General features: G+C 46.0%; 1 protein-coding gene across 1 annotated transcript in view; it reads right to left on the reverse strand.

Annotated features, from left to right (window-relative positions):
• Nucleotides 1–25,426, reverse strand: part of ADAM19 (ADAM metallopeptidase domain 19) — a 61,876-nt gene that overhangs the window by 21,463 nt on the left and 14,987 nt on the right. Inside the window, exons 4-9 of the mRNA XM_073567874.1 lie at nt 17,046–17,124; nt 9,761–9,837; nt 8,814–8,997; nt 5,062–5,127; nt 4,914–4,985; nt 1,215–1,381 (exon numbers count right to left, since the gene is read on the reverse strand). Of these exons, the coding sequence (XP_073423975.1) occupies nt 1,215–1,381; nt 4,914–4,985; nt 5,062–5,127; nt 8,814–8,997; nt 9,761–9,837; nt 17,046–17,124 (645 nt within the window). The remainder of the gene's footprint in view (nt 1–1,214; nt 1,382–4,913; nt 4,986–5,061; nt 5,128–8,813; nt 8,998–9,760; nt 9,838–17,045; nt 17,125–25,426) is intronic.

Below are 25,426 nucleotides of genomic sequence, written 5' to 3' on the forward strand. Positions count from 1 at the left end.
CTTAGTTTTGACATTAAAAGGGGCTCAGATAGTATAATAACGTGACTCTCCGATCCTAAAGTTCCAGATCCCAAAAAGTCAACTTTTTCCTGATGGTTTTGGTTACAGACATCAGGAACTACTTAAAGTGGTATTCACATTATAGTGAGTAATGGCATATCGCTTAAAGGGATATTCTCAAATTTGGAACTTATCTCCTATCCATGAGTGGGGGTCCGACCACTGGGAACCCCACTGACCCCAAGAACCGGGGCTCTGAAGAGTCCAGTGTGAATGGAGCGGCGGTCGATCATGAGCACTGCCGCTCCATTCATTCTTAATGGAACCACCTAAGATAGCCAACCAGTGCACTCGGGTGGTCTTCAGCACTCCTATGAGAATGAATGGAGCTGCAGTGCGCATGATCAACCACCGCTCCGTTCACAAGGGGCCTGGTCCTCAGAGTTGGTGGGGGTCCCAGAAATCAGACCCCCCAGCATTCGGGAAGTCCTCCGCCATGTAATGGATATGAGATAACTTTCAAATTTGAGACTGCCCTTTTAATGATTGCTGGGGGTCCGAAATCTGGGGTTTTTCCTCTGCCCAGTGGAAGGTGGCTCCATTCAATTAAAAGGGGGCTGCTGCACTCAAGGGGGGCCGGATGCGCTGCTGTGCAACGAAAAATTGTGAAGGGGAGGAGCATTCTGTCTCCTTCATTCTCAGGTGGGGGTCCCAAGTCTGACTACAAGCAATCAGTAAGGGATGACATAGCCTTTCAATATGCCATCACTTACTGAAATGCCAAGACATTTCCCCTCTACCGCTACTCCTTTACTGGCTGCAGCCGTGATATCACAATTTTAGCGCACATCACCGCTGCAGCCAATCACTGAGCGCAGCGCTGCACCAAAAGAGAGTAAGTACCAGCTACATTTGATATTTGCAACATTACGGAGAGAAAACCCCTTGAAAGGATAGATCATTAGTATCCGATGAGCTCTCATTGAAGCGAATGTGATCTGAGCCGCAGTACCGGAGAACGGCCACCACGGCGCTGCTGTGTCATAGCTTCGTGGGACAGCTGATCAGTGCGGGTGGCGGGTGTCGGACCCCTAATCCCGAGAACAGTCGTGGACAAATCCTTTAATGTAATGTATGGCCTCGTGTAGTAATGGGGGACACATCTATCCCCCCTAGCGATGCTGTACAAATATATAGGGTAGCAATTTCCTTACGTTATGAGCTGTGCATTGTCATGTGGCGTCTGCAATAGGATCTTTCTTCTCCATGACAGGAAGGCACGTAAGGTGACGTAAGGGTTTTCCGACACGTTGCACTTATCTCCTGTTGTCCAGACCTCCAATCCAACCAGCGCGATCCGAATCTTCAAAGCACTGTAAAACTGGACGCACAACTTCCATCAAAGTGAGGATGATGAAAACCAATTTAGCCCCTAATACATGCAATTAGTTATAAAAAATAAAAAGAAAGAAATTGGTACTAAAGTTGTATAATACCTTTAAAAAAATTTGTCCTAAAGTTGGACAACCCCTTTAAACAATTAGTACAGGGTTAAAAAACAATACTGATTACTTCCTAAAACAGCACCACCCTCAATCGGATTAAGATCAGGACTTTGACTAGGCCACTCCAAAGTCTTAATTTTGTTTTTCTTAATCCATTCAGAGGTGGACTTGCTGGTGTGCTTTGGATCATTGTCCTGCTGCATAACCCAAGTGCACTTCAGCTTGAGGTCACGAATAGATAGCTGGACATTCTCCTTCAGGATTTTTTAGTAGACAGCAGAATTCTTAGTTCCATTTACCACAGCAAATTTTCCAGGTCCTAAAGCAGCAAAACAGCCCCAGATCATCACACTACCACTACCATATTTTACTGTTGGTATGATGTTCCTTTTCTGAAATGCTGTGTTATTCCTACGCCAGATGTAATGGGAGATACACCTACCAAAAAGTTCAACTTTTATCTCGTCAGTCCACAGAGTATTCTCCCAAAAGTTTTGGGGATCATCAAGATGTTTTCTGGCAAAATAAAGACGAGCCTTTATGTTCTTATTACTCAGCAGTGTTTTTTTGTCTTGGAACTCTGCCATGCAGGCTATTTTTGCCCTGTCACTTTCTTATGGTGGAGTCATGAACACTGACCTTAACTGAGGCAAGTGAAGCCTGCAGTTCTTTGAATGTTGTTGTGGGGTCTTTTCTGACCACTTGGATGAGAGGTCGCTGCATTCAACGGGTAATTTTAGTTGGCCGGCCAGTCCTGGGAAGGTTCACCACTGTTTTGTGCTTTCATATTTGTGGATAATGGCTCTCACTCTGATTCACTGGAGTGCCAAAGCTTGATAAATGGTTTTATAACTTTTTCCAGACTGATAGAGCGCAATTACTTTGCTTGTCACTTGTTCCAGAATTTCGTTGGATCGCGGCATGATGTCTAGCTTTTGAGGAACTTTTGGTTTACGTCATTTTGTAAGGCAGGTACTATTTAAGTGATTTCTTGATTGAGAACAGATATGGCAGTAATCAGGCCTGGGTGTGGCTAGGGAATTTGAACTCAGCTTCCCAAAGATGTGATAAACCTCAGTTAATTTATGTTTTAAGGAAGAGGGGCCATCACTTTTTCACACACCGCCCTGTAGGTTTGAATTACTTTTTCCTTAATAATAAAGATCTTCATTTAAAAACTGATTTTTGTCTAATATTTAATTTTTTTTGTGATCTGAAACACTTACGGTAAGGCTGGTTTCACATTTGCGTTAAAACAACGCTGCGCCCTGCGTCGTTAAGCCCCGCCCCGAGCCGGCTCCCTGCCCGCCCCATCCGGGATCACCGCCTACTTTCGCATTTGCACGCATGCGATCGGCGCACCCTATCTTTAGCATAGGGTGCGCAGATCATGCGCTGCCAGTGTGAAAGTAGCGTGCTGCGCACTTTTGACGGTGCGCCGTGCGCGCCGAACAGCATGTTGCATTTCGGCGCGCACGGCGCACCGTCAAAAGTGCGCAGCACGCTACTTTCACACTGGCAGCGCATGATCTGCGCACCCTATGCTAAAGATAGGGTGCGCCGATCGCATGCGTGCAAATGCGAAAGTAGGCGGTGATCCCGGATGGGGCGGGCAGGGAGCCGGCTCGGGGCGGGGCTTAACGACGCAGGGCGCAGCGTTGTTTTAACGCAAATGTGAAACCAGCCTAAGTGTGACAAACATACAAAAGAATAGGAGATCAAGAAGGGTACAAACACTTTTCACACAACTGTAGGCATAAATGGGCTTAAACAATTTTATCAAAATGTTTATTTATCACCTGGTGTACAGTTTTGAAAATGTTACTTTTTAAGAGGGCATTATTACATCAGAAGGGGCACGCAAGACAATAGGGGGCATTGAGGACATTACTACTTCATAATGGGGCACTGAGGGTCATTACTACTTCATAAGGGGGCACTGAGGGTCATTACTACTTCATAAGGGGGCACTGAGGGTCATTACTACTTCATAATGGGGCACTAAGGGTCATACTACTTCATAAGGGGGCACTGAGGGTCATTACTACTTCATAAGGGGGCACTGAGGGTCATTACTACTTCATAAGGGGGCACTGAGGGTCATTACTACTTCATAAGGGGGCACTGAGGGTCATTACTACTTCATAAGGGGGCATTGAGAGTCATTACTACTTCATAAGGGGGCACTGAGGGTCATTACTACATAAGGGGGCATTGAGAGTCATTACTACTTCATAAGGGGGCACTGAGGGTCATTACTACTTCATAAGGGGGCACTGAGGGTCATTACTACTTCATAAGGGGGCATTGAGAGTCATTACTACTTCATAAGGGGGCACTGAGGGTCATTACTACTTCATAAGGGGGCACTGAGGGTCATTACTACTTCATAAGGGGGCACTGAGGGTCATTACTACTTCATAAGGGTTCACTGACGGCATTACTACTTCATAAGGCGGCACTGAAGGCGTCACTAATTTATAAGGGGGCACTTGGGGAATTACTACTTTATAAGGGGGCACTCAAGGAGTTATAAGCTTATAAGAGGCACGCAAGGGGCTTTCATGATTTTTTTCTCATAGAATGTGGCTCGTGGCCATCTGAGATGCATTACTGCTTCATAAGGGGGCACTGATGGCATTACTACTTTGTAAGGGGGCGCTTGAAGAATTAGTACTTCATACCAATTCAGGGGGTAATTCAGGGGGGTACTGTGGGGCATTACTACTTCATAAGGGGGTACTGTGGGGCATTTTTACTTCATTCAGGCGGTAATTCAGGGGGTACTGTGGGGCATTACTACTTCATAAGGGGGCACTGAGGCCATTACTATTTTATAAGGCGGCACTGAGGGCATTCATTTATAAGGCTGCACTGAAGCCATTACTATTTCATAAGAGGGCACTGTGGGGCATTACTACTTCACAAGAGGGCACTGTGGGGCATTACTACTTCACAAGGGGGCACTGAGGCCATTACTTTATAAATGGGCACTGAGGGCATTACTACTTAAGGGGGCACTGACTTCATTACTACTTCATAAGGTGGCACTGAGGGCATTACTACTTTATAGTGGACACTGAGGGCATTACTACTTCATAAGGGGGCACTGAGGGTCATTACTACTTCATGAGGGGGCACTGAGGGCATTACTACTTCATAAGGGGGCACTGAGGGCATTACTACTTTATAAGGCGGCACTGAGGGGCATTACTACTTCATAAAGGGGCACTGAGGGGCATTACTACTTCATAAGGGGGCATTGAAGGAGTTATAAGCTTATAAGAGGCATACAGGGGCTTCCATTAATTTTTTGCATAGAATGTGGCTTGCGGCCATCTGAGAGCTGAATGTGACCCCCACGATAAAGGTTATAGACCCCCGATGTACAGACATTACACCCTGTACCTTATCCATATAGTTGGCCACTTCCAGCATCTTGCGTTGCGTCCGCTCCAAGTCAAGGTCGTGTTTCAAGAACTGAATGCGGAAAACGCAAATCAACACAAATCCATTATATGACCCTGAGAAGCACGACGGTCATTTCCTCCTTTACCTCTGCGTAGTCGGCGACCAGGTACAGCTCCACACATCTGTCCCCCTCCGTGTCCTCTCTTCTCACCTGCCAAAAACACAAAAGGTATGATTCCAAACTGCAGTAATCATAGACATTTTGAAACAAGCAGCAGAAAACCATGAAGTCACACTGCAGGTGGAAAATAAACCAGAATCTCAATTTGCAGACACTGTGTATCGGGGTACTGCCCCTCGTCAGTGCAAAGTGTGAGATCTGGTTTGGCTGTTCCCAGAGGAGCATTGCGGCTTTAAGTTTCCTCATCTCGGCATGCTTAGCATGTCGTTCTCCGCAAAGACAAATGATACTTCTTGGATATCGGTGAGACGCCTCTCACACAGCCAAACCAGATCTCACACTTTGCACTGACGAGGGGCAGTACCCTGAAACACAGTGTCTGCAGATTGAGATTCTGGTTTGGCTTTTATCCTAAGTCATGTGACAAGGCTCGTTAAAGGGTCAACAATGACTTTTAGGATTGCTACTTCCAATAGGTGGCACTAGAGTTTTAGTCCTCTTCCTCTCTGAAGAGACAATTTGCATATTTCCCAGAGGAGCATTGCGGCTTTAAATCTTCTCATCTCAGCATGCTTAGCATGTCATTCTCCGCAAGGAGAAATTATACTTCTTGGATACCAACAGGAATAGAGAGAGGGCCGCTCAGACGCCTACTTCTATGGGAGTAGTAGATCAAGAGAGCCTGGGGTGTATTCCTCTGACGGTGCTTGGAGTAATTCTTCTGACGTGCCTAATTGTCATTGCTAAAGATGGGACCTGCATCTATTGAACAATCATGGAACCAGGAATCCAAAGTGCGGAGACCTATTAAATCCCGTATTTAAGGGACAATGAAAACTGAAGGGATAAACGGCTATGATCGGAGGCTTGTCTGATCACAGCCATATTTTTCAGACTATAAGACGCATTTTTTAAACGTGAAAAACTCTTATTAAAAAGTGTGTGTGCCTTGTAGCTTCCTGTGGTGAAGGAAAACCCTGACATGATGTCCTTTTCCATCACAGAGAGAACTGCCCTCTACTCCTGTCTGACACTGATCTGTGATCAGTGCAGAGCAGGAGAGGAAGACACCAGGAATGAACGGAGGCTGCAGGTGGTGAGCAGCTGCAGGACCTTCTGCACCAGTAATTCCAGGACCTTTCAGGTCATGTGACTGCTTAAATGACTTAAAACGTGCTTGAGTTAATCAAGTGGAAGTTACTGCAAATGATCTTCTGCTGCAGCCTCCATAAAGGTCCCAATAAGTGATGTAGCAGTGCTGTGTGTGTCTATATATCCACATGTAGCAGAGCTGTGTGTGCCTATATATTGTGATGCAGTAACCTCTGTTACAGCTAGGGGGCGCTGTGTGTCTATATATGCACATGTAGCAGAGCTGTGGGGGTCTATATGTGCTCATGTAGCAGAGCTGTGGGTGTCTATATATTGTGATGCAGTAACCTCTGTTACAGCTAGGGGGCGCTGTGTGTGTCTATATATGCACATGTAGCAGAGCTGTGGGTGTCTAAATGTGCATATGTAGCAGAGCGGTGGGTGTCTATATGTGCACATGTAGCAGAGCTGTGGGGGTCTATATATGCACATGTAGCAGAGCTGTGGGGGTCTATATGTGCATATGTAGGAGAGCGGTGGGTGTCTATATGTGCACATGTAGCAGAGCTGTGGGGGTCTATATGTGCACATGTAGCAGAGCTGTGGGGGTCTATATGTGCACATGTAGCAGAGCTGTGGGGGTCTATATATGCACATGTAGCAGAGCTGTGGGGGTCTATATGTGCATATGTAGCAGAGCGGTGGGGGTCTATATGTGCACATGTAGCAGAGCTGTGGGTGTCTATATATGCACATGTAGCAGAGCTGTATGTCTATATGTGCACATGTAGCAGAGCTGTATGTCTATATGTGCACATGTAGCAGAGTTGTTTGTGTCTATATGTGCATATATAGCAGAGCAGTGTTTGTCTATATGTGCAGATGTAGCACATACAGAGCTGTATTGTGTGCATAACACCGCAGAGAGACACTAACTATTCTATCCTAGTACACTAAAATTAGTGATAATGACTCCTCCACTTTACACGGCCATGAAAATTTTAATTAATAGGAAAAATGTTTTTCCCATTTTCTGCTGTCTATACCTGAGGTGCGTCTTATAGTCCGAAAAATACGGTAACTCGAAGGAAAGGAGATCTGACAGTGAAGCAATAAAGTTTTCCTGCAGGGGGCAGTCACAAAGGGGTTAATATTCAGAGAGTTTATAGCAGGAGACCCACAATATGAAATCTAGAGGGGAAACCTAAGAATGCGTCCACTGCTCTCACCCTCCCAGAATAAATAATAGTCCCGGAGTAAATATTCTAATGTGCACCACTTCCAGCAGACTCAGCCGAGGACAGATGTTAGCTCTCTGAAGGATCAGAGATCTGGGGTCGCACAGCGGGACTGACTCCAAACATCTGTACGGATGCACCAGATGGCGGTGTAATGATGGGGTTGTGCTTTGTTTGGCCGTCTCTGCAATGTGTGACATCCAGAGGCCGGCAGCACTAATGAGCAGCAGATAATGGACATCTGCTTCATGCATCGATCTCCTGGGAGCGGAACACAACGAACAAGCCATGTTCTTGGAAGCCGCAATATCTCAGGGCTTTCTGCCTATTACGTTACGACGACCCTTCTATGTTATATGCTCGGGTTTCGGCGGGTACTCGTGTCCATCCAAAAGGATTGGGCAAAATCATTTGCTGATTATCTGGAACCACAACATGTCAATCTGATTAAAGCGCTCAGCTCTCTTCCGCATCAGGAGGTAAGAGCCACTGATGACCTCGGGTCAGCACTTCCCTACTGTGCACCTGTCCTATTCCTTAGACTGGGCCATGAGTAGGACACCAGCCATCTGCCAAACGGGCACATGTGTCCAGTCGTGACGTCATCAGGGTCACTAACCTCCAGATGCGGATGTGAGCGTCACTGGTCAACCCCTATAAACCATTTATTTTAATGATCGGCACATACAGTAGCATACCAAAGTTGCCATAAATGTCTTTAGCCCAAATTCAGACGTCCGAGTTCAGAATGGTGGTAGGTCTCTTGACCCAAACTCAACAGCTTAATATAGTCCTTTGATCCTGTTGGGTTTGGGTCAGGAGACCAACGCCCAGATCAGACATCACAGACTTCTGAATTCTACCTTCTAGATGCTCCATCTTCAGAACGATGAAGCCTTCAGCCAGCACATCCAGGTGGAGAATGAATGACGAGGAGGACACATCTTCTCGGAGCTCTGACTTATGGAAATCAGCCAGGCTGGACATGTTCCTCCACCTCTCTATTCATTCTTCACAAGGATGCAACGAAACAGGGGTTAGCGGACCTCATTCTGAAGATAAGTACAGGTCCCATCGGTGGGAATCACCTCTATCAACCATTTATGGCACATACTCGGGATATGCCAAAAAAAGTCCAAGGTGGGAAAATCCATTTTGTCTATCACTAATCATAAGACCTCGAGCACAGATCTGTGATACAACACCTCCGGCTGTACCTCTGTGTGTCTCCGATTTTATGGTGGCACCCACTGTATTACGTTGTCCCCTAGAAACATGGTGCACGTATGGATGAAGTCATAGAGTCATAGAATGTTGGAAGGGACCTCAAGCGTCATCGTGTCCAACCCCCTTCTCAGTCCGTATTATAGCATGCACCACACTCACCCGATAATGATGAGGATGATGGTGGTAGATGGAGCTGGAGAAGTCTGGTCCCGTAGAGTTTATGTACCCACATTTGCCTTCTCGCACTTCCAGATGTTCGGCTCTGTAGAGGAGATGTCTCCCCTTGTCTCCTGGTAATGGTTCCAGTACATAACTTAACCCATTGCTGAGTGTTATGAGCCCCCTGCAGACACAAGACTGGACATTTACTCATGAACAGACTCCGTAATGTCCAATATTGAAAAACTCCACTTTTGTTTTTTAATCTTTAAAATTCCACTTCAGTCACATTTATTATGATGTTACTGCATTTTAAAGGGAATCTAGAATTCCCGCTGTTCTCCTGAATCCGGCGCTGTTTTTCTAGTGTTTCTACACCTCTCCGTTCCTGAGATATCGCTCCTTCTTCCCTGCGTATAGATCCAGACATTTTAGCCAAGTGAGCGTAGTCCTTGACTATATATGGGCATCTTTTCGGAGACCACACCCAGTTGTTAAAAAGCCAAAGTTTAGATACAAGGAAGAAGGGGCAATATCTCAGGAACGGAGAGTCGCAGGAACAAAAAAAAACCCACCAGATTCAGGAGAACAGTGGCATTAACAATGAAGAAAAAAAAATGTTGATATTTATGGGAAGTGACAGGGTCTCCTTAAAGGTAAATGGTCATAGACAAGCATAGGTTATATATGGTGGTGCTGGTGCATTGATCTCTATGGAAAAGACTCGCTGCCTGCAAAGTAGTGACATGTGGTATTGCAAGAGAAAAAAATTACCAAAAAATACCAGAGCATGAGGAGTTGTTTTTTATGCAATTTTCTAATATTTGAATGACTCTCACTCCAAGCTGTTCAATTAAATAAAATATCTCACTAAGTTACAACCATTAACACAATGTTATAACACCTAACGAAAAGCTATAATTTGTGCCGCCGTCTTCTCAATTCACCTTATTCCTGAGCACGTGCTGACGGCAACGCTGGAGTCTTTCTGCCCCCGCACTGTTCCATGATAATAACAGTGGTCCTAAAACCAAGAGTAATGGTGAGTACTGTACTTATTTATTTTTCAAAACAGTGAAAAATGGGGGCTGCATTATACTCCTATGGGGAAGATGCATTATACTCCTATGTTGGCTGCATTATACTACTATGGGGGGACTGAACCACACTCCTATGGGGGATGACTGCATTATACACCTATGGGGAAGCTGCATTATACTCCTATGTTGGCTGCATTATACTACTATGGGGGGACTGAACCACACTCCTATGGGGGATGACTGCATTATACGCCTATGGGGGGGCTGCATGATACTCCTATGGGGAAGCTGCATTATACTCCTATGTTGGCTGCATTATACTACTATGGGGGGACTGAACCATACTCCTATGGGGGATGACTGCATTATACTCCTATGGGGGGGGCTGCATTATACTCCTATGTTGGCTGTATTATACTACTATGGGGGGACTGAATTATACCTCTATGGGGGGACTGAACCATACTCCTATGGGGGATGACTGCATTATACTCCTATGGGGGATGACTGCATTATACTCCTATGGGGGGGCTGCATTATACTCCTATGTTGGCTGCATTATACTCCTATGGGGGGGGCTGAATTATACTTCTATGGGGGACTGAATCATACTTCTAAGGTGGGGACTGAATCATACTCCTATGGGGGCTACATTATACTCCTATGGGGAGGCTGCATTATACTCCTATAGGGGGACTGAAAGGCCACCAATCAGACTGCTTAGTTTACTGTCCTATGACAACAGTTTATAAGGGGTTGTCCAGAAATAAATCAAAATGCGAGCGGCGAAGGGCTGACCCATACAACACCATCAATCGGCTGATTTAAGGGGCCATACAGCTCAGTCCCATTTACATAAATGAGAAATGATAATCTGCAATACCAGCCTCAGCCACTATAAAATGCATGGCGCTGTGCCTGTTGAACGCAGCACTTGGTGAACCATCTTGATCCCTTCGATCAACTGATCAGCGGAGATACAGATGCTCATTCATTTGATATCGATGACCCCTCCAAATGTTAGACCATCTATAGGCGATAGTTTTCTGGGAATTTCCCTTTAAAGGGGTACAACAATATTAATGGTCAAAAATTAGAATAAAAAGTTCTCTTGTATTCCACAAGAAATAATTGCAACTCTTTTTGGAAATCTACACTATTCTGTTCCTCAATCATTCCTCTTGGAAATAAATGAACATTTACAATACACCTCTACACCCTCTGACATTGTCCAATCAGTGAGGACAGTATCAGACTCAGTAGGGACATGCCCCCCCCTTAAGATCAGAAATGGTAACGCCCAGTTGTCATTTTTTCATAGTTTTCCTAGAGTAATAACAGATGAACGGGACAAAGCTAAGAAGTAAATGAATTACGGTTGAATATCAATGATTACCAAGACACACATGTAAGGGAAGCTGAGCAGTCCCCGTTAGGGACCAATTTTTGGCCATATTTTTAGCTCTATGGGTAACCCACATCCTCCGCTACAACTGTCCCCACCATCCCTAAAATCACTACAGATCCTATAATAAGATATTATGACACGTCTACAGCTCCATAATGGCCGCTCTATCCGTGTCGCCCCGGAGAGCCCCTTTAAGGTGGCAAAAACAATCAGACATTATGAGCAGCACAATGGACAGTGGGGTCTTTCATTCTTCCACGTCGCTGGTCATTTCCGTCTTCGCGAATCCCCCCCGATCCCCGCTTACTTGATGATCTCACCATTGCGGATTTAACCCCCTCCAGCCAACGCTGACCTCCACATGTGGCTGATATCATACAGCTGAGGAGCAGGGGGGGGATATATAAGACAAAGACATAACTGTACTAGTCGGATATTATCACCGCCATTCAGTGAGAAACAATGGGGATGGAAGCGTCCGCAGTGACAGCGCCGGCGAGGACTAGGACCCGGTGTGCGGTTTACAGCATGGCTGCCTTACCTTCTACCGTCTGTACGCCTCTTCCTTGGAAGGCAATTCATTAGGGGGATATCTATTACCAATCAATACCAATCATGAAACCGTATGCGGTAAATGGTGGCCGCGATGTGTTACCAGCAGGAATTAACCTGTTCAATGCCAAAGAGCTTCCTTCCTTTAAAAAGATTGATTTTTTTTTTTTTTTTGCTAAAATGCATGTATAAGGGGCGAAAAATCATTTTTGCAATTGGATTTCCCTAAAAAATTTTAAATCGTTTGGCTCTTATAGGATATGGTCATAAATCAGCTGAGAAGGGCTTAAAAAATAGTAATAAACTCTCCATCAGTCAGAATGAGCTCACTGACAGATTCTCAGTTACCTCTTTCTACAGCCAGTAATAGTATATTCAAGAAGCTATTGAATGCAAAAGCTGCAATTTCTTTTTTTGTTTGTTTTTAAGAAAACCCAATTGCAAAAATGATTTTTAGCCAAAAATACATGCATTAAAGAAAAAAAAACCTACTAATTCAAGACTAACAGGATTATAAATATATGTATGTAGAGATAGCAAATTACAATGTACAGGCGTTTTTACACATCTTAAAGAAAGTATCTCCTTCCATCACTCTCAAAGCTGCAAGTGTTTAATTCTCCTGCAGCGCCTCCGTAGGGGAGAAGAAGTATTACACTGTCTCCATTACAACTAATGCAACTCCTAAGCACTATTGGAAAAGGTGCCATTTTTTTTCAAGGGGCGTAGCTATAGTTATACAGGGGTTGCCGTTGCGCCCGGGCCTTGGAGTCTAGGGAAGACCATAAGGTCCCTGCGACCTTTATGAGAAAATCATATATTATTCAATCATATACTATTAAAAGACCATGACATTTGGTGGTCCGGTTGGACATTTTGCATTGGGGTCCACGAGGTTCCTCTGAATGTCTAAGCTGTCTGTGCCCCCCCCATCCTCTATTAAAGGGATATTCCAATTTCCAACATCTATTCCCATCTCTGACATAGATGGGGGTCGAACAATGGAGAGGTGGTCAACAATTTTTGCACAAATTATACACTAGGGTTAGTGCGTCAAGCTCTCGAAACGAGACTGGATGAGATGCGCAAATAGCACAGCGGGGGGCGCTGTTGCTGTAATGTAAGCTGCTAAATCAGCGTTATAGAAAAAACAAAACTTGCCGCAGATCTTAGTGTCTCCGCCACGAAACGGCTCCTCATATCTAAGCTTCCAGTGTGGAATAAGTATTGCGCAGACAGGCTGCTGCTGCTTAACGACATCTGCATTTGTGCCACATGTCTGGATGTGGTCACATCTGTCCTCCTCTAACCTCAACGTCCGCCATGTGACGGCGAATATCTCTATAAATAAGTGGCCGGCGGAGAGCAATGACTTCTAACTCCTGACCTACTTAGCGATGTCGCTCAGCTCAGCCCCAGGCGGCACACAAGTGTGCCAGGAAACAGAGAAAGCGATGACAGGTCAAAACCGAAAACTGATCCGAGGTAGGAAACGGCAAAACAGCAGCAGAAAAATGAACGAAGTGCGCAGGATGGACCCAAGAAACCGCAAGACGTCCTGGGAGGCAGATGACAAGACGCCATGTTTTGATGCAGACCAGAAGGAGAGGAGGTGCTACTGCTGGAGATGGATTATCCAAAAACCAAATAATGGATGAGAAACGCGGGGTCGCGCAAGGCGAACAGACACGGGGGAAGTAAACATTCCCGAACACGTGGACACGAAGCAATAAATGGTTTACATATAGAATTGTCTACAGGAAATCGTTAAGAAACTTCCTAAAAACATTGCATTACTCATAACGTACTGATGCAGACTAAGGCCATGTGCACACAACGCCATTTTGCAGAGTTTTTGGAGCAGAAAGTTTACGTTTTTGAGGAGGATCTGGAGAGCTTCCAAGAACTCCTGGAAGAACACTTTGTGCATCTCATCTAGCCTTATACTCTGGAGCTGCATTAATAATCGTACAGGCTTCAGAGCTGAAATCCTCCCGCGCCACTTTCCAGTGCGGTGTCGGCACAGTTTGATCTGGTGTTTATCATTCCGTATAATAAGCTCATGTAGGAAAATACAATCTTCGGACGTTTATTTAGTAGCGCTGGTGCTTGGTTCTGCCGCTCTGTCCCATGTGAACTGATCTTCTGCATTTTAGGAATGCGCCCGAGTTGTTGGTGGAGGGCGTCAACAAGTTTGTTGACTGTTTCTAATAGCAGCAAGCAGAATAGTGATTGCAGCTCCGGTTTGCATTACATGTGGCAGCTCAAGAAAAGTAAAGTACTAGTAAAGCAATGCATTTCTTACCAGTTTATTATTTAGCTCACATGAAGGGTGAGGGGTGGACGCCACCTTGGACCCTCCTCAAATCTAGAAAGCAAATGCTGGTGGTATGCACATGGGTATGTTAACCAATAGGTACCACCAATGCTTGCAGTCAATGATTTTAACATGTCCATATCATCTCCAAACCACAGATATGTACAGTAGGTACCACCCATGGATACATCAACTCTATGGAACGCCCGTGCAGTAGGAACCACCAATGCTTGCAGTCTGAGTGTAACATGTCCATATCTTCTCCAAACCACGGAGATATGTACTGTAGGTACCACCCATGGATACATCACTCTCATGCCACGTCCGTACAGTAGGTACCACCCATGGATACATCACTCTCATGCCACGTTCGTACAGTAGGTACCACCAATGAATACATCACCCCCATGCCACGTCCGTACAGTAGGTACCACCCATGGATACATCACCCCCATGCCACGTCTGTACAGTAGGTACCACCCATGAATACATCACCCCTATGCCACGTCTGTACAGTAGGTACCATCCATGGATACATCACCCCCATGCCACATCCATACAGTAGGTACCACCCATGAATACATCACCCCCATGCCACGTCTGTACAGTAGGTACCATCCATGGATACATCACCCCCATGCCACGTCCATACAGTACGTACCACCCATGGATACATCACCCCCATGCCACATCCATACAGTAGGTACCACCCATGGATACATCACCCCCATTGCACATCCATACAGTAGGTACCACCCATGGATACATCACCCCCATGGCACTTCCGTAGAGTAGGTTCCACCCATGGATACATCACCCCCATGGCACTTCTGTACAGTAGGTACCACCCATGGATACATCATCCCCATGCCACATCCGAACAGTATGCACCACCCATGGATACATCACCCCCATGTCACATCCATACAGTAGGTACCACTCATGGATACATCACCCCCATGCCACGTCCATACAGTAGGTACCACCCATGGATACATCACCCCCATGCCACATCCACACAGTAGGTACCACCCATGGATACATCACCCCCATGGCACATCCATACAGTAGGTACCACTCATGGATACATCTCCCCCATGCCACGTCCATATAGTAGGTACCACCCATGGATACATCACCCCCATGCCACGTCCGCACAGTAGGTCCCACCCATGGATACATCACCCCCATGCCACATCCGCACAGTAGGTACCACCCATGGATACATCACCCCATGCCACGTCCATACAGTACGTACCACCAATGGATACATCACCCCCATGGCACATCCATACAGTAGGTACCACTCATGGATACATCTCCCCCATGCCACGTCCATATAGTAGGTACCACCCATGGATACATCACCCCCATGCCACGTCCGCACAGTAGGTCCCACCCATGGATACATCACCCCCATGCCACGTCCGCACAGTAGGTACCACCCATGGATACATCACCCCATGCCACGTCCATACAGTACGTACCACCCATGGATACATCACCCCCATGCCACGTCCATACAGTATGCATCACCAATGGATACATCACCCCCATGGCACCTCTGCACAGTAGGTACCACCCATGGATACATTACCCCCATGCCACGTCCGCACAGTAGGTACAACCCATGGATACATCACCCCCATGCCACGTCCGCACAGTAGGTACCACCCATGGATACATCACCCCCATGCCACGTCCGCACAGTAGGTACCACCCATGGATACATCACCCCATGCCACGTCCATACAGTATGCATCACCCATGGATACATCACCCCCATGCCACATCCACACAGTAGGTACCACCCATGGATACATCACCCCCATGCCACGTCCGCACAGTAGGTACCACCCATGGATACATCACCCCATGCCACGTCCATACAGTATGCATCACCCATGGATACATCACCCCCATGCCACGTCCGCACAGTAGGTACCACCCATGGATACATCACCCCATGCCACCACGTCCATACAGTATGCATCACCCATGGATACATCACCCCCATGCCACATCCACACAGTAGGTACCACCCATGGATACATCACCCCCATGGCACGTCTGTACAGTAGATACCACCCATGGATACATCACCCCCATGCCACGTCTGTACAGTAGGTACCACCCATGGATACATCACCCCCATGCCACGTCCATACAGTATGCACCACCCATGGATACATCACCCCATGCCACGTCCACACAGTAGGTACAACCCATGGATACATCACCCCATGCCACGTCCGCACAGTAGGTACCACCCATGGATACATCACCCAATGGCACATCCACACAGTAGGTACCACCCATGGATACATCACCCCCATGCCACATCCACACAGTAGGTACAACCCATGGATACATCACCCCATGCCACGTCCGCACAGTAGGTACCACCCATGGATACATCACCCCATGGCACATCCGTACAGTAGGTATCACAGATCAGACACTTTACAGATTTGTGCAAAAATGTTGTGGCTTTTTAAAAAGTCGAACTTGATTGAGCCAAAAAACATCTGGAACCCTCGAACTTCGCCCACATAAAATAGAAATAAGAAGAGGAAATGAAAAAAAATAAAGCTAAAATGAAAAACAGGCGAAAAAGACAAAAAAAAAAAATAGAAAAAAAAGAAAAAGGAGGAAATACAATAATGAGACCTGAAATAACGCCAGTGGCAGTGTGAAAATTGCAAAATTTTTTTTTTTTTGTAATACAGATTGTGATATGGGATAAAACTCAGGTCCATTTACGCACAGCTGCAATACCACATACAACCTTTGGACAGGGGTGGCGCTATTTTTGGAAGAAAGCAGCCATGATTTTCTAATTTTAGACAACCCCCTTTAAGACACAAAAGCCAGTACAGTGTACAGAAGGTTGATATTAAGGAAGCGGCTCCTACCGTCATGTTGGGTTCATGCACAATAGGAATGTCGCTGGAGCTGTAATGGATCTCTCTGTAATTCGGATGGAGAAGATGCCTGGGGATGAAGACAAAGCTAATTAATTGCCCACGGTAATCCATATTCCATCCACAATGTGATGCGGCCTGTAGTTTTACTGTTGGGTTCATTTTTATTTCATAAATCAATGGTATTCATGAAAATAATGAACTCTGTAATACATCTGATCCGAGAAATCAGCTTCTTTCTCCTCCTGGATTGAATCTGTGTTCACACTGTTGGTGCTCATAAAGCTCTATGGAGAGGGGAAGCGAGACGAGCTTCTGAAGCAACAGTTGCAGTTCTCCATAGAACCTTATGAGCACCAACTGTCATCTCCTATCCCAGCAATGGGAAAGTCTGTCTTCTCCGAATACAGGTTTTACCCGTGAATTGAGAATTTTGAGAATGAAAGGTCAGTCCAGGAGGAGACAGATGCAGATTTCTCTGAGAAAATATATTACAGTGTTGCTCATTTCTCCCGGGAGCCACCAGCTTTCAGTCAAGCCGGCTTTCAGTCATGCCGGCCTTCAGTCATGCCGGCTCACCGCACTGAGGGTAGCAGCTATAAGCAAGTCTCAGCATTCACTGACAGCCGACTCTATACTTATGTACTGCTGGGCCTACTGTCAGTTACTGCCAGGGCGTGCTTACAACTGCATACCTGAAAGCCAGCAGGTTTTGGGTAATGACTGACAGTCTCCTCTCCTTATTAACGTCTCACACTGGTTACTCCTACTTTCCTTTACAATAAGCTCTGGAGGCAGTTTCTCAGTGAGATCTATGTCCCACCCATAGATCTTAACAGCTCATTTATATATTAAGAAAAATGTGGATTTCTCTGGAATAAGACATCGAATCGTAGAAATCAAGCTATCATTTTATCCAGCTTCTTATGATCTACACGCCAATATGGACAGCTTAGGAGGGTGAAAACACATGCAAATTATTAATCGGGCCCATAAAGTCTCCATGACCCAGGGTGTCCTGCACCATTAAAGGAAGGATAAACTGACACGTTATAGGGTTGTACGAGATTAGGAAACCAAAAACAGTGCCCCTAGAATTACTGGTTCCTGGCCGTTTTGAGCTCCAATTCAGGGGACTGTTGGCATGAGGTCACAAGGTCCTGCCCCTTTTGAGCTCCAATTCAGGGGACTGTTGGCAAGAGGGCACAAGGTCCTGCTTCTTTTGAGCTCCAATTCAGGAGACTGTTGGCAAGAGGGCACAAGGACATGCCCCTTTTGAGCTCCAATTCAGGAGACTGTTGACAAGAGGGCACAAGATCCTGCCTCTTTTGAGCTCAAATTCAGGGGACTGTTGGCAAGAGTGCACAAGGTCCTGCCCCTTTTGAGCTCCATTTCAGGAGACTGTTGGCAAGAGGGCACAAGGAACTGCCCCTTTTGAGATCCAATTCAGGACACTGTTGGCAAGAGGGCAGAAGGTCCTGCCTCTTTTGAGTCCAATTCAGGAGACTGTTGGCAAGAGGGCACAAGGTCCTGCCCCTTTTGAGCTCCAATTCAGGAGAGTGTTGGCAAGAGGGCACAAGGAACTGCCCCTTTTGAGATCCAATTCAGGACACTGTTGGCAAGAGGGCAGAAGGTCCTGCCTCTTTTGAGTCCAATTCAGGAGACTGTTGGCAAGAGGGCACAAGGTCCTGCCCCTTTTGAGCTCCAATTCAGGAGAGTGTTGGCAAGAGGGCACAAGGACCTACCCCTTTTGAGTTCCAATTCAGGAGGATGTTGGCAAGAGGGCACAAGGTCCTGCCTCTTTTGAGTCCTATTCAGGAGACTGTTGGCAAGAGGGCACAAGATCCTGCCCCTTTTGAGCTCCAATTCAGGAGACTGTTGGCAAGAGGGCACAAGGACCTGCCCCTTTTGAGCTCCAATTCAGTTGACTGTTGGCAAGAGGGCACAAGGTCCTGCCTCTTTTGAGCTCCAATTCAGGAGACTGTTGGCAAGAGGGCACAAGGTCCTGCCCCTTTTGAGCTCCAATTCAGGGGACTGTTGTCAAGAGGGCACAAGGTCCTGCCTCTTTTGAGTCCTATTCAGGAGACTGTTGGCAAGAGGGCACAAGATCCTGCCCCTTTTGAGCTCCAATTCAGGAGACCGTTGGCAAGAGGGCACAAGGTCCTGCCTCTTTTGAGATCCAATTCAGGGGATTGTTGGCAAGAGGGCACAAGGTCCTGTTACCTTTTGAGCTCCAGTTCAGGAGACTGTTGGCAAGAGGGCACAAGGTCCTGTCACCTTTGGAGCTCCAATTCAGGAGACTCTTGGCAAGAGGGCACAAGGTCCTACCCCCTTTGAGCTCCATTTCAGGGGACTGTTGGCAAGAGGGCACAAGGTCCTGTCCCTTTTGAGCTCCAATTCAGAAGACTGTTGGCAAGAGGGCACAAGGTCCTGTTCCCTTTTGAGCTCAAATTCAGGAGACTGTTGGCAAGAGGGCACAAGGTCCTGTTCCCTTTTGAGCTCCAATTCAGGAGACTGTTGGTAAGAATTGACTTGGGCATTAGGACAATAATAGGGGCCACCAATTCAGAAGCACTATATTGCCCTTTGTTTTGCCCTAGGAGCCCACTTCAAGTACCTTGTAATTTGGGCACTGTGCCTCGAAGGCAGGTAGGGTCTTAGGTTGCCCTATCTGTCAATTTCTAAAAATTCTAGAGCTGTCAATCTGGAAAAAAGGTAAATAACAACCCATATGGGCATCACAGCGGTTCAGAAGCCTCACAATATTAACATCTATCAGCAGTGACTAACCAGCTTGCTGACGGTTTCCATTTATCAGCAGATTTTTCACCATTACACTGCGTAAAAAAAGCTAAAAAAAAATTAAAAAGCAGTTGTGTTATGTTAAAAAGATGCTGATTTTTGCTGACTGCGTATCAAGAAAGGAAAAACATTAGCTGCGATAAATAAGGACACCCGATCTTTTGTACTAATGGAAAAACTTGCCCTTGGGCGACCTTGGTGATGAATGTGTGGAAGGTGGCTGGAAGGAAGTATCAGTGACGGTAATAAATCTTTATAGGGGGATGGGCGCCATATATACCACTGCGGCCATAAACCAAAAAATGACTTGAACTTGTCATGTGACCAAAACAATTAAATAATGGGGGTTGTAGCCTTTTACCAGAACAGACGATGACTTTTCAAGATACGGCGGGGTCGCCAAACGTCTATGGGGCCAACTCATCTATGAATTTACGCCTCTTTTTTTCCCCACTTAATTCATTATCTGTTTTGCTCCTTTTTTTGCTATTAGTCCTGATGAAATGGCTAAAATGGAGAAAAATTAAGATGTGGGAACACGGACGTATGAGGGGACATTTATGATCCGCACTGTGCTGCAGATATAAATTAAAGGGATCCTGATGCATTGATCGTGCGGTTCAGACCGAAGACATCAGGGTAGTACCGACATGGCGGTAAAGGATTCCGCTTGTTCTGAGTTTAGGAGTCCAGTGGGTGGGTTTAGTTAATGGCTGAGCTGTCAGTCATGGATAGGACCGCCCACTGGACTCCTAAACCAGAAAAAGATGGAAAAAACATAAGAAAAAGGTTAGATATTTTTTTCCCTGTCTTGATCTCCAATATCTAAATCCTTCGGCAGAGACTCAACAGTCTGCACCTAAATTAAATGCCTAAGCAGCCCCCCCCCCCCAGTTTTACACCCAATCGGCAAAAAAAAACTCTTAAAAGCTTTTGCATTTCTCATGGGTGACACCTGACAAATGCAAGAAGCTTTCTCCGCTGCCATGGCCGCCTTGTCTCAAGAGATCTACAGAAGGCAGATGTGGCCCTCCGGAGACAGCGCACAACTCTGATCAGTCCCCATATTAGATTTCCAGGGTTGGAGCCGTCTTATATCACTGTATAATGAAAATGGAACCGCTTACAAGATCTCTGCTTGCTGAAAGTACACAGGAACACGTCTCCAATCCAAAATCACGGCATGCTCAGGTCAATCCACGTTAGGGTGTGTTCACACTGAATCTTTTTTGCTGGGCTTTTGTGCCATGTTCGCAGAATTTTTTTTCCTGCAGGCAAAATCTGCTCTCCGTGCAGTAAAAAGCTGCTTACAAAAAACAGATTTTTCTGCTTTTTTTGGGTGCACATTTGCAGCATTTTTTCTTTGTGGAGTTTTTTGGTGAGAATTATAGGTGTCGTTTGTCTACAGTACATGTTTATGGTGCACGGTTGCGTTTTTTGCACTTTCTCACTACTCTCTATGGGTGAAAAAATGCAAAAACGCTGAAAGAACCCACATGATGAGGGTTAAAAAAAAAACTATGCAGTTTTCCAAATCAGTCTGGGAAAAAAAAAACAAGCAAAATCACGTTGTAACCCGTCCTGAGATAACCAGCAGGTGTCTGTTTGGATGTGGGGTCTGAGATTTATCAGTAATAGGTTATTAAGGAGAAAAAATGCAATAAAAAAAAACAAAGAAATGGGAAAAAAACACCAAAATAAAAAACATAACTTACTGCGTATATACGGACCCGAGGTATTAACTATTTATTCGCATGGAAAACACAGTAAAAAAAAGGATTTAAATGCACAGCAAAATTTTTCTCATCTTCTCAAAAAAAGAAAAAGAAAAGAAATTAAATTGTAAAATGTACATAAAGAAATGGAAAAAAAAACACGCAAAAAAAAAAAAATACCACCATGTGTTTGTATTGGGCTCAGGAGCCATGTTATACACTCAAGTTAAAGGGATTATGTCAGCAGGTTTTGCTATGTTATCTGAGAGCAGCATGATGTAGGGGCTGAGAGCCTGATTCCGGCGATGTATCACAAGGCTGTGTTTTTGCTGTCTCAATAAAATCAGTGTTTTCTCAGCTGGAGATTATCACTACAGGACTAGTTATCTTGTGCTTTCTAGTCCAGTCACGCCCCCAGCACTAATAGGCAGCTTTCTGCCAATAAGTGGTGTGGGCGGGGTTATACACAGCTCAGCATTCCGAGCTCTGTTAGATCTGCACCAGTGAAAACTGTGATTCTATCACAACTGTTACATTCAGGAAACTAAGTGATACATTGATGGAATCAGGGTCTCTGCCCCTACATCATGCTGGTGTCAGATGAGGTAACAAAAACATTTACTTTTTAAGAATCCCTAACTGTGAGCCTCCTACCATGTATAAAGGGGAGCTGCAACATAACAAGCGCCTGCACAAAAAGGATGAGCCACGAGAACCATCCTGACCGGGTGCACATTTGGCGTCTACGGAAGAAATTTCTAATGAGCTGCCGAGATCAATGAAGGCATTTTACAGAATTTACATTCATCTAGTGCAGCGCGGTGATTGATCGCCATTTATGCCGATGCATTATATCATTTAAATGGAATAAAGCCGAATATCAATTCTGAGAGTTGTTGAATAATCAGTTTTCTTTCTGCCGTCTCGCTTACTCGCTCAGTTTTATTTTTTTTTTTGTTTTCTTCTTTCCAGACTTACGTCTCGGAAGCCCGAGAAAGATAATGTCATTAAGGATTGTCATGAAGCAGGACTGGGAGGAGGGATGACGAGGGAAGGCGTCCAGGTCTCATTAAGCTAAAAGCATGATGGATGTCAGGGGGGAATATTCCGGCTAAAAGCCTTTAGAGCTCAGGCTGCAATGAGATCAGCGTGAGCAGGGTCAGCGCAGATACGGCTGGCGATGATGTCACTGGGATGATGTCATCACTCACACCAGGCAAGGGCATAAAAATGTCTTTTATGGCCGTATCTTGCATCTTACTGATGGCGGGGCGTGTGGGGAGAGGAGCTGTGGATTTTCATGAATGAAGTGGAGATTATCTCCGAGGGCGTCTTCTTCACACAAACAGCCTGGTGCATTTGCCATAAACATCCTTTTGTATAATTGCAGCCTATGATTTACGTACAAATGTGGCGCCTTTTCTACACGCAAGTCTTGCGGTCAACATGAGAAAATAAGTAAGCGGTCGGCGTGCTACGACATGAGCAGAGCATGACTTGCTTTGATGGCGGCCAGTAGATCATCAGATGTGGGTGGGTTGTAAAGTATTGTCCCCAAAAGAAGATGTTGGCGGCAAGAATTGTTACCCGCCTGTCCCAGCTCCAGAGTTGGAATCTACAGTCTTACTCTGCTTTTGTGTGTGACCGGTTCCAATGGTAACCCAATACGCATCCCTGAGGTTGCACTCTAAGGCCAGCTCAAGAAGCGGTAGACCGCCTGAGTATTCAGTTACTTAGCTGATGCCATTGAACTCTGCTTTGTTACTGGGCTCTGATGCATCATTTTGTGAGTTTCCTGACCTACCCAGCTCTGCTATTCCACTGGACTCTGCATCATGACAACATGTGACTCTCCTGACATAACCACCCTACTTCTGCTATTCTGCTGGGCTCTACTACACTGCAACAGATCTACTGGTACTTGTTACATAGCTACAAATGAGTCACAAGGGACTCTCCCGACTTACCCAACTCTGTTGATCCACTGGGCTCTGCTTCATTATTACAAGTGAGTATCATGACAAACAACTCTGCTGTTCCCCTGGCCTCTGCTAAATGACTACATGTGAATCTCCTGACAAACTCCCTTCTCGTATTCTGCTGCAATGGAGTCTCCTGATGTACCCAGGTCTGCTATTCCACTGGGATCTCTTACACAGCTACAAATGGATTACAAGTGAGTTTTCTAACATATCCAACTCTGCTGATCCACTGGGTTCTGCTTTATTGCTACAAGTGAGCACCTAGACATATACAACTTTGCTATTCCTCTCGCCTCTATTATTTAACTACATGTGAATCTCCTGATAAACCCAGATCTGTTGTTTCACTGGGCTCTGCTACATTGCTACAAGTGAATCTCTTGACATACTCTTCTCTGCTGATCCACTGGGCTCTGCTTCATTGCTACAACTGAGTTTCTTGACATGCCCAGCTCTAATGTTTTGCATGTACATCGGGAGATTAACAGTTGGCTCACCAAAAAGTAAAGTATTTGGTCATCTTGAGGTCCAGAAAATGATCCATTCTGTTAAACCGTAAATGAGGATTATTTGTCAGACAGATGGCAGCAGATATTTGTTGATCCTGATCCCAACCGGTAACATGGAGACAAATTTACAGTGTTCAGATTTTATCTTGTATACTACCTGGATGTATCTGTCCCAGTTGCCAGAAGTCAGAGGCAAGAAATTATATCTGCCCTACATATGAGTCACCAAACCCTAGATCCCAGCACTGAACCCTAGATCCCAGCGCCACACCCTAGATCCCAGCACCACACCCTAGATCCCAGCACTGAAACCTAGATCCCAGCACCACACCCTAGATCCCAGCACCACACCCTAGATCCCAGCACCACACCCTAGATCCCAGCACCACACCCTAGATCCCAGCGCCACACCCTAGATCCCAGCACCGAACCCTAGATCCCAGCACCACACCCTAGATCCCAGCACCACACCCTAGATCCCAGCGCCACACCCTAGATCCTAGCGCCACACCCTAAATCCCAGCACTGAACCCTAGATCCCAGCGCCACACCCTAGATCCCAGAACTGAACCCTAGATCCCAGCACCACACCCTAGATCCCAGCGCCACACCCTAGATCCCAGCACTGAACCCTAGATCCCAGCACCGAACCCTAGATCCCAGCGCCACACCCTAGATCCCAGCACCACACCCTAGATCCCGGCGCCACACCCTAGATCCCAGCGCCACACCCTAGATCCCAGTGCCACACCCTAGATCCCAGCACTGAACCCTAGATCCCAGCACCACACCCTAGATCCCAGCACTGAACCCTAGATCCCAGTGCCACACCCTAGATCCCAGCTCCTTCCCAGCTCCTAGATCCCAGATCCGAACCCTAGATCACAACTGCTTCCCAGCTCCTAGATCCCAGCTCTGAACCCTAGATCCCAGCTCCTTCCTAGCTCCAAGATCCAAGCTCCTTCCCAGCTCCAAACCCTAGATCCCAGCTCCGAACCCCAGATTCCAATGCCTTCCCAGCACCTAGATTCCAGATCCTTCCCAGCTCTGAACCCTAGATCCCAGCACCAAACCCTAGATCCCAGCTCCTTAGCTTTTTATCCTCATTTCCTACCAACTGACCTTTTGTAGCTTTCAATACATTGATCTTAGATTTTCTTTTAACCCCGACATCCTCTGAGATAAAAGGCTGAGTCCGTTATATCCCTCCCATGACAGGAAGCTCTTAGGATCTGAAAATATCTCTATCAGTGATTGACGGCCGTTGACACTTAAAGGGACAAGATAATGAAAAATGACTTCTGGCGTGACTATTGGATGAGTAATGTATGGTCACAAAGCTCCGCATTCATTTACCGTCCAAA

Source organism: Dendrobates tinctorius, unplaced genomic scaffold, assembly GCF_039654945.1.
Source record: "Dendrobates tinctorius isolate UK_male_01 unplaced genomic scaffold, ASM3965494v1 ptg000020l, whole genome shotgun sequence".
NCBI lineage: Eukaryota > Metazoa > Chordata > Amphibia > Anura > Dendrobatidae > Dendrobates > Dendrobates tinctorius.